Source organism: Martes martes (assembly GCF_963455335.1).
Source record: "Martes martes genome assembly, chromosome: 7".
Classification (NCBI taxonomy): domain Eukaryota; kingdom Metazoa; phylum Chordata; class Mammalia; order Carnivora; family Mustelidae; genus Martes; species Martes martes.
The window spans coordinates 34,565,415-34,580,238 of NC_137894.1; the positions used below are offsets into that span (position 1 = coordinate 34,565,415).

The 14,824-nt window shown below is 36.0% G+C and overlaps 1 protein-coding gene across 1 annotated transcript in view; it reads left to right on the forward strand.

Moving 5' to 3' along the window:
* The window catches only part of LRRC49 (leucine rich repeat containing 49), a 148,998-nt gene that overhangs the window by 111,777 nt on the left and 22,397 nt on the right, over nucleotides 1-14,824 (forward strand). Inside the window, exons 8-9 of the mRNA XM_080808685.1 lie at nucleotides 4,900-5,137; nucleotides 13,151-13,336. Coding sequence (XP_080664811.1) covers nucleotides 4,900-5,137; nucleotides 13,151-13,336 — 424 coding nt within the window. The remainder of the gene's footprint in view (nucleotides 1-4,899; nucleotides 5,138-13,150; nucleotides 13,337-14,824) is intronic.

A 14,824-nucleotide genomic window follows, 5' to 3' on the forward strand; every position in this document is an offset into this window, starting at 1 on the left:
TACTTTAGCCAACACTACCATAATAAAATATAATGCTTAAAATGAATTTCCACACCTATGAATGTTGTAATAGAAATTCATAAAATACCTTATTATAGGAATCAGCACCACTTATTCATCGGGAAAAGAATCTTCCGAAGTATTTTAAGTCCTTCTGTTCTAGCTTGTTATAGAAAGCCTAAAGATTTTTAAAAACACACCAAAAAACCCTATAATCCTCTGAAATATTATCTTTTTCTTCCATCTAGGCATTTAAGAGTATATTCTTTTTTTACCGTGGCTTTCAGGGACTCATTACTTTATTGCATTAAATTAATTACCTGCCTTTTCATAGAGTCCTATATTAATTAAGAAGGCATAGAATATTTTTCTGACTCATTCTGTATAAAGATCAAGTTAGTTAAATATTTGTTACTTGTAATTAACCACTTGATTGTGAAGGTCTTGAAGAGAATTCCCATTTGATGGCAGACTGCCTACTGTTCTATAAATATTTGAGGTGGGAAATATACATGGGAATGTATTGGGCTTCATGGGAAAACAAATTTTAAAACACAGATCCTCCATAGAAGAATGCCACATTTCTCAGAATGTTAATTTAGAGTAGACAGGGGTTGAAAACAACTTGATCCAGTCGCCTACTCTAAAAACTTGAGCCACATTTGATTCTTTCCTCTCCTTTATTCCCCAATATCAGTCACTAAGTTCTGCTTTTATTTTTTCTTAAACATGTTGTATCTATGTTCTCTTCTTTTACTAATAATAATCACTAAATTGTATTGAGCTGAGCATGAGATACAGTTTTGAATATTTCTAGTCTATAACAACTTTGAAAAAATATGTATTATAATCACCATTTATGTACAAGAAACTGAAACTACAAAGAAACTAGATAGCTTGCTCCCCAAGTCCTCTATTTATCACTGACAGATCTGGGATCTGAACTAAGGTCTGTCTGGTGTTCTTGCCCGTTCCATTTCCACTACCATGACCTCCTCTCTCTAGTCCACATCATAGCACAGCTTTTCCTACTAATCTCTCTCCAACCCGCCTCTCCCTGCTACATCTTCCACAAAGCTGGCCAACTTATCTCTCCGAAGTGGATCCTTGAGGATCAAGAAATGTCTTGTTCATCTTTGTAACCAGCACCAACACTTCGCTTCATGCATGGCACATTGAAGGTGCTTAAAAATGTGCATCAAATATGGCCCCATTACCTTTTTATTTTGCTCTTTTACTGCTTTTTCTGCTCCTCAACTTTATAGGATAAAATCTGATGTTTCAGCTTCATCTTCAGCTATGAGTCTTCCGTGTGTTTCAGTGTTTTAGCCATATTGAAATTGTTCGTACCTGAATATGTTTTATGTAATTAGGCTTCTATTGCTTTCTTCATTTAGTTTTTCTTACCTGAAGCTTGCTTCCTTCTTCTACTTCTGGTGATATTCTACTGTTCCTCTTTGAAAGACCAGTTCAAATACTACCTCCTTTTGAAAACTGACTTCTCCCCACTAGAAAAATTCCTTCCTCTGTATTCTCATAGTGTGTCATTTAAATACTCATTATATGAAACTGAGCATATTGTATTACAATTAATATATATATTTGTCTTGTTCTTTACCCTTCATCCATATTGGGTCCTCTTTAAGGGCCAGTAAGCCTCAATCTATTTATCTTTATATCCCTAGTGCCTGTCATAATACCTGACACATAGTAAGTTCTACAGATAAACCTATTTGTTGTTTTGTTTTGTTTTGTTTATTTGATAGACAGAGATCACAAGTGGGCAGAGGGGCAGTCAGAGAGAGAGGAAGGGAAGCAGGCTCTCTGCTAATCAGGGAGCCGGATGCGGGGCTAGATCCCAGGACCCTGGGATCATGACCTGAGCTGAAGGCAGAGGCTTTAACCCACTGAGCCACCCAGGCGCCCCTAAACCTATTTGTTTAAGAGAGGTTGAGGTCATTTCAGTTTAATTATATTTCATGTGTTTCTTAAATTAATTGCAGAGTATGATTAGGGCAGTTATATTTCTAGGACTATAGCCCTAAAAAAGTGAGGAAAAGTTTTGATATACTCAATTGTATGTGATTGCTGTATAGAATGTCCTTATCAATACAAATGAATTAGTTGCCTATGTCAGAATCCTTAGCAGTGCCCTGTATATAATGGACTTTCAGCAAATGTTTGATGAATAAATGAACAAATCAAATAATGCATAAGTATGTATGGCTGCAAAAAAATGTGGACACACCAGCCAAGCACACAAGGAAAACTGGAGAGAAAATCCCCAACATACAAACATTTTTAGTAAACTTTCCAAGTAATTTTTTATGCAAATCAGAGCATACCTTCCCCGAAGAACAGGTTCCTCTACTCTATATTGGCCGGAGTTTGAGGCAAAACTCAAGCCTCATTCAGAAAATAACTGAAATGGGTTAGCTGTTGTGTGACCTGTTTAACAGGTGCTACATTTCCTGTTTGGAAAGATGAACCTTTCTATAGCCCAGAAAACCCACCATTTGTTTTTTACAGAATGCCCATGTGAAATCTATAGAGGTTGGAGATGATTTCTGCTTTCTTTTGTAACCGTATTACTATTTGGCTGAGTGTACGCTTACTTATTATTTCACTTATTTTCCCAATAGTTTGCTTGAGAAAACTTTATGCAAAATAAATAATCCCTTTCTGATGAAAGACTTTTATCTTGGAGTTTATATTCTTTAACTTTTAATCATATGGAGAAGAAAAAGAAAGGCAAGACACTTCCAAAGGATTTATTCATAGCTGTGATTCCCTGTCATTTTTACATTAAAATGAACTTGGCTTGGTGGGTATCATGGTCAGTAGGCATCACTGTATCAACTAGTTAGGGTTTTCATTTGTTTGTTTCTTGACCTTATTTCTTCATTATTTGCCTTTGCCTCACCTGAGAAAACCTGGCTAGCCCTTATAAACTGTATCTGTATCACTGATTCTGTCCCTTTGCTCAAACCACAGCTTATACTCAGAACACCCTTTTTAAGATTCAATAGGCGGCCATTAAAAACTTCATATTTATCTCACTTCCTCAATTCTTTCAAGAAATATTTACTGAACACAACATGTGCTAGGAGCTGTGCTAGATGCTGGATCTACGAATGTGACAAAGTTGGAGTGCCCAAGGATCACAGTGTTTGGTGAGAGACAGACAAACAGGTAATCACCATGCAGTGCGCTAAGTGCTATAACAGGGGTATGCACTCTTCAGCAAGCTTTCTCTATTTCAGTGGCAGTGAAATAGAACTCTGATCCTTTATCTTACTCCAGAAATGACTGTGTGCTTTACGTAGCTCAACACAAAGCTATCACACAAAGTACAATATAAGGAACTCTTAATTCTGTCTTAATTTCCTTCTGTTATCAGCTTTTACCTATATAGGATTATAGGTTATTCAAATACTACTGCTCGTTGAGTGTCTAACTACTGTCATATAATCATCATTGTCTTAAGCACTAGTCTGGCAAAAATAAAGACTCTTTGTATTTTCTTGGTTGCGTAGTCACTTCAAATTGACTGTTATTACCCAGCTTGTCATTGTATACACAGATGTGTTACAGGTTAACTGGTGACTCTGACAGAAGTGCACATTGTCCAGTAAAACATAGTAAAACAACAAGGTAATCGTTTGTCAGTCTTCTCCTCCAATATCAACAATATAAAAAATTTGAAGATCTTTAGTAATTCATTTATTCAACACACATTGTGGAAAGCCCATTACCAGACCCCAGAGCCCCAGAGATGAGGAAATAATAGTCTTTCACCTCAAGGAATTCACTGATAGAGAAGAGAAATTGTAAACATATAATTATGATGTAGTAGAGAAGTAATATATTGGAGGAGTATATAAAAGTTCACAGGAGCACAAAGGAAGGCAAAGTACTAACATTAGTAAGGGCAAATAAATACTGGTAGAAAGCAAAAATAGCAGAATGAAAACATAAAGAACAAAAGCAAGCACTGTTTGAATTTTAAGATTGGGTAAAATAAATAGTTATGTCTCTATTCACAAATCAGAAAATTCGAGTTGGATTGAGCTATTTCTTTTCTTCTCTGGCTATCATTTGGGTACCTTTTGCAGAAAATGTGACCCCTGCTTTGGAAATAGCAACAGTTACTATTTTCAGCAGAGTATGTGAAGTGATTTTGTGAATATGTGTGTGTGTATATACATATACAGAGAGAGAGATTAAATAGTGAATTATTTTTCATCATTTTTAATTTCAAAATGGCGAAGAAATCTTTATTAATTTTACTTCTTGTAACTGTAGTATACAATTGAAAATATCAGACAACATTGAGGTTTTTAAAAATAGAAAGTTGAAGTTACCCCTTAATCTAGCTTCTGAGAGGTAAACTATTGTTAACAGTAATTATGTGTCTTCCCAAGTGTTTTACAAATATATTTTTATATTACATGGTTCTTAATATAGAAACAGTGTTTGGTAAAATGCAGGGGTTTTTTTTCTGCTAGACAGTGGAATACTTTATAGATTAGGAAAACATATTTGTACTAACATGAAAAGATATCCCCCCCAAAAAAGATATCCATGATATACTAAATCGATTGTTTTAAAATTAAATAGGATATCCATTACCTTTAATTGATATAAATAATTTGGGTTTAAAGTGGTCTTTTTTTGTTCACATGTGCCTCTTTTTGAATTAAAATGTGTAACTAGAAGAGCACAAAACTTCCTAATATCCTATTGGAATTTAATCTTTGGTGTTCTGGGTTTAGTTATTGAAGCAAAAAAAAAAATGAATATAAAATTTCAAATACCTTTGCCAAAACAGGGTTTTATTATCTGTTGTTTACTTTTCATGATAAGACTTTCATTAAAATTATATGTTGCATTTTCCAGGTCTCTGGACTCAGGACTCAGCAATGCTTTACAAGGTTTATCTGTCACAGATACCCACCTTGTTGAAGTGGATGGGGACACACTTTCCCTGTATGGCTCAGGAGCCCTGGAATCTCTAGATCGGAATTGGAGTGTTCAAACAGCAGGAATGGTGACAACAGTGTCCTTCACTTTCATAGAATTTGATGAAATTGTCCAAGTGCTTCCCAAATTGAAGATTAAATTTCCTAATTCTCTGGTAAACATTTCCTTTTAGTAGTATATTTGAATAATTCTCAGTCATGACTTGTGTGTTCAGGCCAAAGACCTGTTTTAACTTTTATTTATGCAGTTTCTGTCTGGCAGGGAGGCTAAGGTTCTGTGTTGATTTTTCTGGATCTGGGATTTAAATTAGTATTCATAAGTGGCCTTGCAGTTTTCTGTTAATATTAGAAATTATCTCTCTATCAAATGATTCTTTATGGAATATAAAGGACTAGTATAATTTTATTCAAATTATGTGTTGCCACTTTATAAAGCATTCATCAGGACATGTACATTTATAGATAATTTTTTACAGTAGTTCCCTAACAACACTTAAAATAATTTTAGTAGCTCACTTAAAATTAGTTTGAGAAGGGGAAAGTGGTGGAATAAGAAGATGCTAAGTTCACCTCGTCCTGTGGATATAGTTAGAAAACACCCACATCAGTGTAATAACCCAGACAATGACCTGAAGATTGGCAGAACAGACTCTCCATGGCTAAATGTAAAAAAGAGGCCACATTGAAGAGGGTAGGGAAGGCAGAGATGGGTCGGAAGATGAACAGACCCGTGGAACTGTCCATGGGAGAGGAGAGGAATAGACCCGCATGGCAGACAACCCAGGCATGGGGATGTGCACTGGGAAGATGAATCTCTATAACATTTGGCTCTGAAACCCAGAGGGGCCTAACTCCATGAATTCTTCCAACCAGTAGGGCTTAACACCTGGAAATTTAAAAATAAGCGAACTCAGCTCTGGGAGAGCCAGTACACAAGAGAAAACTGAATTCCCACCCTTAAAGAGATAGCACAACAAACCTCTCCACTGACATACAGTATAGAAGCAGCAGTTTGAAAAATATCTGGGATATATGGGAAGGAGATTTATTTACTGGTCTCAGAAGAATATGTGCCAGAGGGGCAAGGATCTTTTGGAGACCGTTCCAAGAACAAAATAGCTGGTGGGTGCCATTTCCCTTTCCCACACCACAGCCTAGATACAGATACCTGCAGAAACTAGCACAGCACCAACATTCTCTGCCTACCTTGTGAACAGCATGCCCCATCCCTGCATACTTCTGTGAACATGTCCCCTCCATCCTTGCCTGGGCAGGAGGTTTCCTGAGTTGCTGCAGGTCCCCTCCTGCAGTGGATGGGTGCAGACCTTGCTGGCACCATGAGCCCTGCACCTGCTCTCTCCCATAGGACCTGCCCCTCTCATATAGCCCACTCAAAGTGGTGCCACAAGCCTGGCACTGTGCAGGTAGTCCCAAAAGGGGCCAACACCACTCCAAGGTGACTTCTGCCCTGGGCAGGGGGAGCATAAACATACACACCAGTCTGTGGCATGAGCAATGTGCTGGGGGCAGATACTGGGTCTGACTGCAGGCCTTGCCTACCAATGAAAGCTTCTGAGGGGACAACACAGGGAAAGTGCCCTAAAGTTCAGTGCTACTGCGTCTCTGACAAACACCTGGTTTGACCCAACTCAAGCCCATGGTCGCCTCAGACTGACCCACTAACAACACAGAGACTAAACTCGGCCCACAACAGGCAAAGAGAGCTATTGCAGATGACTGGAATGAAGGCAAACACAGCTCAGCCACAACAGTAGGGCACGTGCAACACACATAAGAGACACCACTGAAGCACTGGGTTCTGGTGAACAGGGGACATTGTTCTGCAAGGGCACTACAGGACCTCTTCGTAAGGTGGCTACTTTCAAGAGCAGGAGATGAGCTGGCTTTTTCAAGACACAAAAAAACCCAGACACAGAGAGTTAGACAAAATAGGAGACAGAGAAATTTGTCCCAAGTGAAAGAATAGGACAAAATCACAAGAGAGCTAAGTGAAATGGAGATAAGTAATGTATCTGATAGAGAATTTATAGTAATTGTCATAAAGGTACTCACTGGACTTGAGTAAAGAGTGGAGGACCTCAGTGAGACTCTCAACATAAAAAAGGAACCAATCAGAGATGAAGAACTCAGTAATTGAAATGAAAAATACACTAAATGGAATAAATAGTAGACTAGAAGAAGCAGAAGAACAGATCAGCAATCTGGAGGAGAGAGTAGGGGAAAGCAATCAAGCTGAACAAGGGAGAGAAAAATAATAATAAAAAATGAAAATGGACTAAGAGAATTTAGCAACACCATTAATCATAATAATGTTCAAAAAGTAGAAACCCTAGAAGAAGAAGACAGAGAAAAGGGGCCAGAAAATTTATTTCAAGACATAATAGCTGAAAACTTCCCAAATCTGGGAAAGAAACAGAAATCCAGATTCAGGAGGCATAGAGACCCCACAACAAAATCAACCCAAGGAGGTCCACACCAACACACATAGTGATTAAAATGGCAAAAAGTCATGGTAAAGAGAGAATTTTGCAAGCAGCAGAAGAGAAAACAGTTACATACAAGGGATACCAGCTGATTTTTTTTCAGAAGAAACTTTGCAGAGCAGAAAGCATGATATATTCAAAGTGCTGAAAGAAAAAGACCTGCAACCAAGAATGATCTATTCATCAAGGCTATCATTCAGAATAGGAGAGAGAAAGAAATTCCCAGACAAACAAAAATTTAAAAGAATTCATGACCACTAAAATAGCCTTACAAGAAAGGTTAAAGGGGACTCTGACTGGAAAGGAAAGACTATAAGCAGGAGTAAGAAAAGCAGGAAGCACAAAAGCAGTAAAATTAAATATATCCATAAAAATCCATCAAAGACTCCAAAAAAGGGTGTAAAGTATGACACAATATACCTAAAATGTGGAGGGGAGTAAAATTTCAGTGCTTTTATAGTGGGTTCAAACTTAAGCAACCATCTACTTAATAGAGACTGCAATATGCATAAGATGTTATGTGTAAATCTAATGGTAATCACAAATCAAAAACCAGTAATAGATATGCAAAAAAAAAAAAAATAGAAAGAAATCCAAGTATATCACTAAAGAAAGTCAGCAAATCATGAGCAAAAAGAGCAAGAGAAGAAAGGAACAGGAGGAACTGCTAAAACAAACATGAAACATGCAACAAAATGCCAATTAGTACTACCCATCAATAATTACTTTGAATGGAAATGGACTGTGCTCCAAACAAAAGATACAGGGTGATGGAATGGATAAAAAAGCAAGAACTGTCTATATGCTGCCTACAACAGACTCTTTTCAGATCTAAAGACAGCTGCAGATCGAAAGGGAAGAGATGGAAAAGCATTTATCATGTGAATGAAAATGAAAAGAAAGCCAGGGTAGCAATACTTACATCAGACATAATAGACATTAAAACAACGACTGTAACAAAAGTCAGAGATACTATATAATAATAAAGGGAAAAATCCAACAAGATGTAACAGTTGTAAATATTTATCACCCAACATGGGAGCACCCAAATACAGAAAGCAACTAAAAACAAACATAAAGGAAGTAATCAATAGTAGTACAATAATAGTAGGGGACTTTAAAACCCCATTTGCATCAATGGATAGATCATCCAAATGGAAAAGTGTCAAGGAAAAAGAGGCTTTGAAGAACACATTGGACCAGATGGATCTAACAGATATATTCAGAACATTTCATCCTAAACAGCAGAATACACATTCTTTTCAAGTGCAGATAGAACATTCTCTGGAATAGATCACATATTAAGCCACAAAACAAGTCTCAACAAATTCAGAAAGACTGAAGTCATACCATGCATCTTTTCTGGCCACAACACTGTGTAACTAGAAATCAACCACAAGAAAAAATCAGGAAAGAACACAAATACATGGAGGTTAAATAACATGCTACTAAAAAATGAATGGGTCAACCAAGAAATCAAAGAGGAAATAAAAAAATACACAGAGACAAATGAAAATGAAACACAGTGGTCCAAAATCTTTAGAAGGCAGTAAAGGCTGTTCTAAGAGAGAAGTTTAAAGCAGTACAGACCTACCTCAGGAAGCAAGAAAAATCTCCAACAACCTGAGCTAGAAAAAGAACAAAAACCCAAAATGAATAGAAGGAAGGAAATAATAAAGATTAGAGCAAAATTAAGTGAAATAGAAATAAAAAACAATAGAAAGATGAATGAAACCAGGAACTGGTTCTTTGAAGAAAGCAACAAAATTAATAAATGTTTAGCCAGATTCATGAAAGAGAGAGAGAGGGAGGACTCAAAATCAGAAACGAAAGAGGAAAAATAACAGCTGAAACCATAGAAAGAACAAAGGATTATAAGAGAATATTATAAAAAAATTATATGCCAGCAAACTGGATAACCTAGGAGTAATTTATAAATTCCTAGAAACATATAAACTACCAAAACTGAATCAGGAAGAAATAGATAATTTGAACAGACTGATTACCAGCAGCAAAATTGAATCGGTAATCAAAACCTCCCAACAAACAAAAGTCCAGGATCAGACAGTTTCACAGGTGAATTCTACCAAACATTTAAAGACAAGTTAATACCTCTTCTTCTCAAACTATTCCAAAAAATAGAAGAGGAAGGAAAACGTCCAAATTCATCATATGAGGCGAGCATTACCCTGATACCAAAACCAAATAAAGATATACAAAAAAAGAGAGCTACAGACCAGTATCTTTGATGAACATAGATGCAAAACTCATCAACAACAAAAGACTAGCAAACCAAATCCAACAATACATTAAAAAAAAAAAAAATCATTCACCACGATCAAGTGGGATTTAATCCCAGGATTGCAAGGATGATTCAGTATTCACAGATCAATCAACGTGATACATCACCTCAACAAGAGAGAAGATAAAAATCATAAGATCATTTCAATAGATGCAAATAAAGCATTTGACAAAGTACAACATCCACTCATGGTAAAAACCCCTCAATGAAGTAGTTTTAGAGGGCACATACCTCAACATAATAAAAGCCATATATGAAAACCCACAGCTAACATCATACTCAGTGGTGAAAAACTGAGAGCTTTTCCCCTGAGGTCAGAAACAAGACCAGGATGTCCACTTGCCACTTTTATTCACGAATATTGGAAGGCCTAGCTACCGCAATTAGACAAGAAAATAAAAGGCATCCATATTGGTAAGGAAGAAGTAAAATTTTAAGTGTTTGCAGAAGATATGATATTACACATAGAAAACCCAACAGAGGGGTGCCTTGGTGACTCAGTTGGTTAAGCATCTGCCTTTAGCTCAGGTCATGATTCCAGGGTCCTGAGCTCAAGCCCCACATCAGGCTCCCTGCTTCTCCCTTTCCCTCTGTCTGCTGCTCTGCCTACTTGTGCTCTCTATCTCTCTGTCAAATAAATAAATAAAATCTTAAAAAAAAAAAAAAGAAAGAAAGAAAAGAAAACCCAACAGATTCCACCAGAAACTACTAGAACTGATAAATGAATTCAGTAATGTTGCAGGAGACAAAATCAATATACAGAAATCCATTGCATTTCTATACACTAGTAAGGAAGTAGCAAAGAAATTAAGAAAACGATCCTATTTACAATGGCATAAAAAATGATAGGCTATCTAGGAATAAACTTAACCAAGGAGGTGAAAGACCTGTACTCTGAAAACTATAAAACATTCATGAAAGAAGTTGAAGATGACACAAAGAAATGGAAAGGTATTCTGCGCTCATGGACTGGAAGAAAAAATATTGCTAAAATGTCCATACTACCCAAAGCAATCAGATTTAATGCAATCCCTGTCAAAATACTATCAGCATTTTTCACAGAGCTAGAACAAACAATCCTAAAATTTGCATGAAACCATTAAAAAAACCAAATAGCTAAAGCAGTCTTGAAAAAGAAGAGGTCTCACAATTAAAAAACTGGAGGTATCACAATCCCAGATTACAAGATATACTACAAAGTTGTAGTAATCAAAACAGTGTGGTATTGGCACATAAATCAATGGAACAGAATAGAGCATAGAAATAGTTGATCTTTGACAAAGGAGGCAAGAATATGCAATGAGAAAAGACAGTCTTTTCAACAAATGTTGTTGGGAAAACTAGATAGCTACATGCAAAAGAATGAAACTGGACCACTTTCTTAACACTATAAACAAGAATAAACTCAAAAATGGATTAAGGACCTAAATGTGAGACCTGAAACCAGAAAAATCCTTGAAGAGAACAAAGGCAGTAACTTAATTCGCAGTGGCTGAAGCAACTTCTTTCTAGATAGGTCTCCTGAGGCAAGGCAAAAATAAACTACTGGGAATACATAAATATGCTATTTATATTTATTGGGAGTTAACTACAGGGAATACATAAAAATAAAAAGCTTCTGCACAAAAAAGGAAACAATCAACAAAACTAAAAGGCAACCTACTGAATGGGAGAAGATATTTGCAAATGACATCCAGGAAAGGGTCAGTATCCAAAATGTATAAAGAATTTATACAACTCAACACCAGATACACAAATAATCTAATTAAAAAATGGGCAGAAGACATGAACAGACATTTCTCCAAAGACAGGCAGATGGCCAATAGACACATGAAAAGATGCTCAACATCACTCATCAGTAGGGAAATGCAATCAAAAACACAATGAGATATCACCTCACACCTGTCAGAATGGCTAAAATCAAAAAGACAAGAAACAAAGGTGTTGGCTAGGATGTGAGGAAAAAGGAATGAACACTTGTGCACTGCTGGTGGGAATGCAAATTTGGAGCCACTGTGGGAGGGAGTACGGAGACTTCCCCAAAAATTAAAAATAGAACCACTCTGCTATCTAGTAATTGCACTGCTAGGTATTTACTCAAAGAATATGAAGAGACTAATTTGAAAAGATATATGCATTGTTATATTTATTGCAGCATTATTTATAATAGCCATACTATGGAAACAGTCCAAGTGTCCATCCACAGATGGATGGATAAAGATGTCAGTCCACAGAAGAATGGATGTGTGTGTGTGTGTGTGTGTGTGTGTGTTAAAAATGGCAAGATTTCTTTTATGACTGAGTTATACTCCACTGTGTGTATGTATATGTGATATATATAAAGGCAAAAGAAGACAAATCAGAAAAAGACTCTTTAACTATAGAGAACAAACATGGCTACCAGAGAGGTGAAGGGAATTGTGAGTGCCCTTACTGTGATGAGCACTGAGTAATGTACAGTATTGTTGAATCACTGTATTGTACACCTCAAACTAATATAATACTGTATGTTAGCTATACTAGAATTGAATTTTTTTTTAAGTAAGGTTGAGAAATTAGCTTTTTTGAGTTTTTCCAATTTGCTGTTTTTGGTACATTACTTATTAGTACGTTATTTGCAGAAACTATGAGTTCTCCCTTGAGTTTTTATTATTATTGTGTTTTTCTCTGTTAGCCAAGTGATTTCCTTCACCTGCCCTCTTGTAGTTCTTTTTCTTTTGCCACCTTATCCTCACTAAAGAAGAAAGATGGAAATGGAGACAATATGTTCAGAAAAGAGCATCCAGTTACACAGAAAGAACACTTACAGTAGTATTTCAGTTTTAGTGATTTTCTTGTCCCTTGGCTAGTTTAACTAGCCTGAATAGTAATTGGCAAGATACAGGTAATAACAACTAATCGGTTCTTCTCAGAACCATTGTGAGCCCTGTATTCATAAAGTTCAAAGTTTTATTTCTAATCTTTCCTTTGTAGATTCAATTTCAGTATAAAGCATGTAAAATCATTGTAATGCCTGAAAGTCTGAATTTATTTATATATATAAATATATAATATAAATATATTATATATATTTATTTAATTTTGAGGAGCTTAGTTTGCTAGTAAATGGGGGACATCCTTTGCAGATGGGGAATGACTTTGAATTCAATACTGGGTGGATTAATGGATTTCATCAGTGATGTATCAGATGGACTAAAATTAAGTAAATTTGGTAGATGCAGTTGGTTTAATATAATTGAAAACATACTAGTTAAACCTAAAGTTTACAGACTTCTTGGGGAATGGTCACTGAAGCTTTAATGTTAGTATTTTAAGGTGGTTAAATTCAATGTTCAGCTCTTCTTTGTGTTTTATTGTTGCAGCACCTTAAATTCAAGGAAACAAATCTTGTCATGCTGCAGCAGTTTAATGCCCTAGCTCAACTGCGCCGTGTCGACCAGTTGACAATTGATCCGCAAGGAAATCCAGTTGTCAATTTCACACTCTGGAAATACTATGTACTGTTTAGACTGAGCCATTTTAGTATGCAGAAAATAAACGGAACAGAGGTAAGCTAAATATAAGCTAGCTGTAGAATCAAAATATTCCTTTTTGGGAGAAGTAGTCATAATAATGGTCAGGAAATTCAGTAATCATGAAAGAAGTTTTGAGAGATATTATGGATTTTCCCCAAATCTTGACATTTACAATGTTAAAAAGCTAAAGATCAATCAAAAAACTTCTAAAGCACTATACAGACTTTAAAAATAACAGCCAAATCATGGTGAATAGCAAATGCTTTTACTGTTCCTTGTAAACATTCAGAAAAGTAAACTATTGGTAGGATGACAGTTCAGAAAAAAAAAAAAGAACACCTATGTAGGTACTATGATCTTAGTATTCTTCAAAGTGTTTTGCAAACTGCCAGACACATGAGAAGGATGGGGAAGTAGTATGCAAAGGTCAGCCGATAAAGGTCATGGTAGAGGGAGGAATAAAGTGAGAAAAAAAAAAAAAAAGAATGTATGCAGGGAAAAAAGAATAATTTTAAAAGAAAAGATGAGAAGGAGAAATAAGGAAGAAAGGCAAAAGAAGAGAAAGTAAAAATGAGGAAAAAAGGAAGTAAAACAAGCATATGTAAGTGTCTGGACTGCTTTGTTAATAGTTTGTAACAGCTGCCCGTGGATTACCTGCTCTGTATAACTCAGGGCTGGAATATTATTAGTGAGAGGTTATTTTTCAGATTGATTTTGCTAAGCTTGTCGCAGGAATAATTTTCCTGCTATCCAAAGACCATGTTCTCTAAATACTATTTTGGAAGAAAGGAGAGAAACTATACTTCTTCCTCTCCTGTGGAATTCCTGCACTGAATTTAAATAATCCTCCAAAGAAAGAAGTTCTCTAATATGACTGTTAATATTATTACAGTTATCTCTTAAAATTCAGAAGACCTCCTTATTATAAAATGAGCTATGATCAAATTTGCCAGCATGATGATAATAACAACTGTATTTCCCTGCAGCTGATGCTCTACAAGTACCTCTGGCCTAGCATTCTAAAAATCTAGTAGAGTGTGAAGAGACTGGAGATCTCCGAGTCAGTGTACAAGTGAATTTAGCATCAACGATGGTAGGCTCATGAGTAAAATGTGAGACAAATCTGGAACCTCCAGACTACTCATTTCTCCAGCTAGTTCCCAAGAGATTTGTTTCAGTCTTGTGTACTCTTGTGTATTCTCTTGGTACTTCCCAGAGAGGTTGTGAGTCATTGATCAGACCTAATAATTAGTCCCAAAGTTTTCCAAAGCTACCTTGGTCTGGAAGTAGAATAGTGATTTTGACTATGGGTGAGTATTCTCCTTCATTAATGGCCAAACTGTTGACCCCATTAACCTAAGTAGTATATTTACCCAGACATAGATCACTACTAGAGATGTACTAATTATGATAGAACCTTGAAATAGGAGGAATGGTGCGGTATAATTACATAAATAAAGAAGAATTATAAAGAACCAATATAACTTCTTCTAATTTAAAATATCAATATATCAAATATCA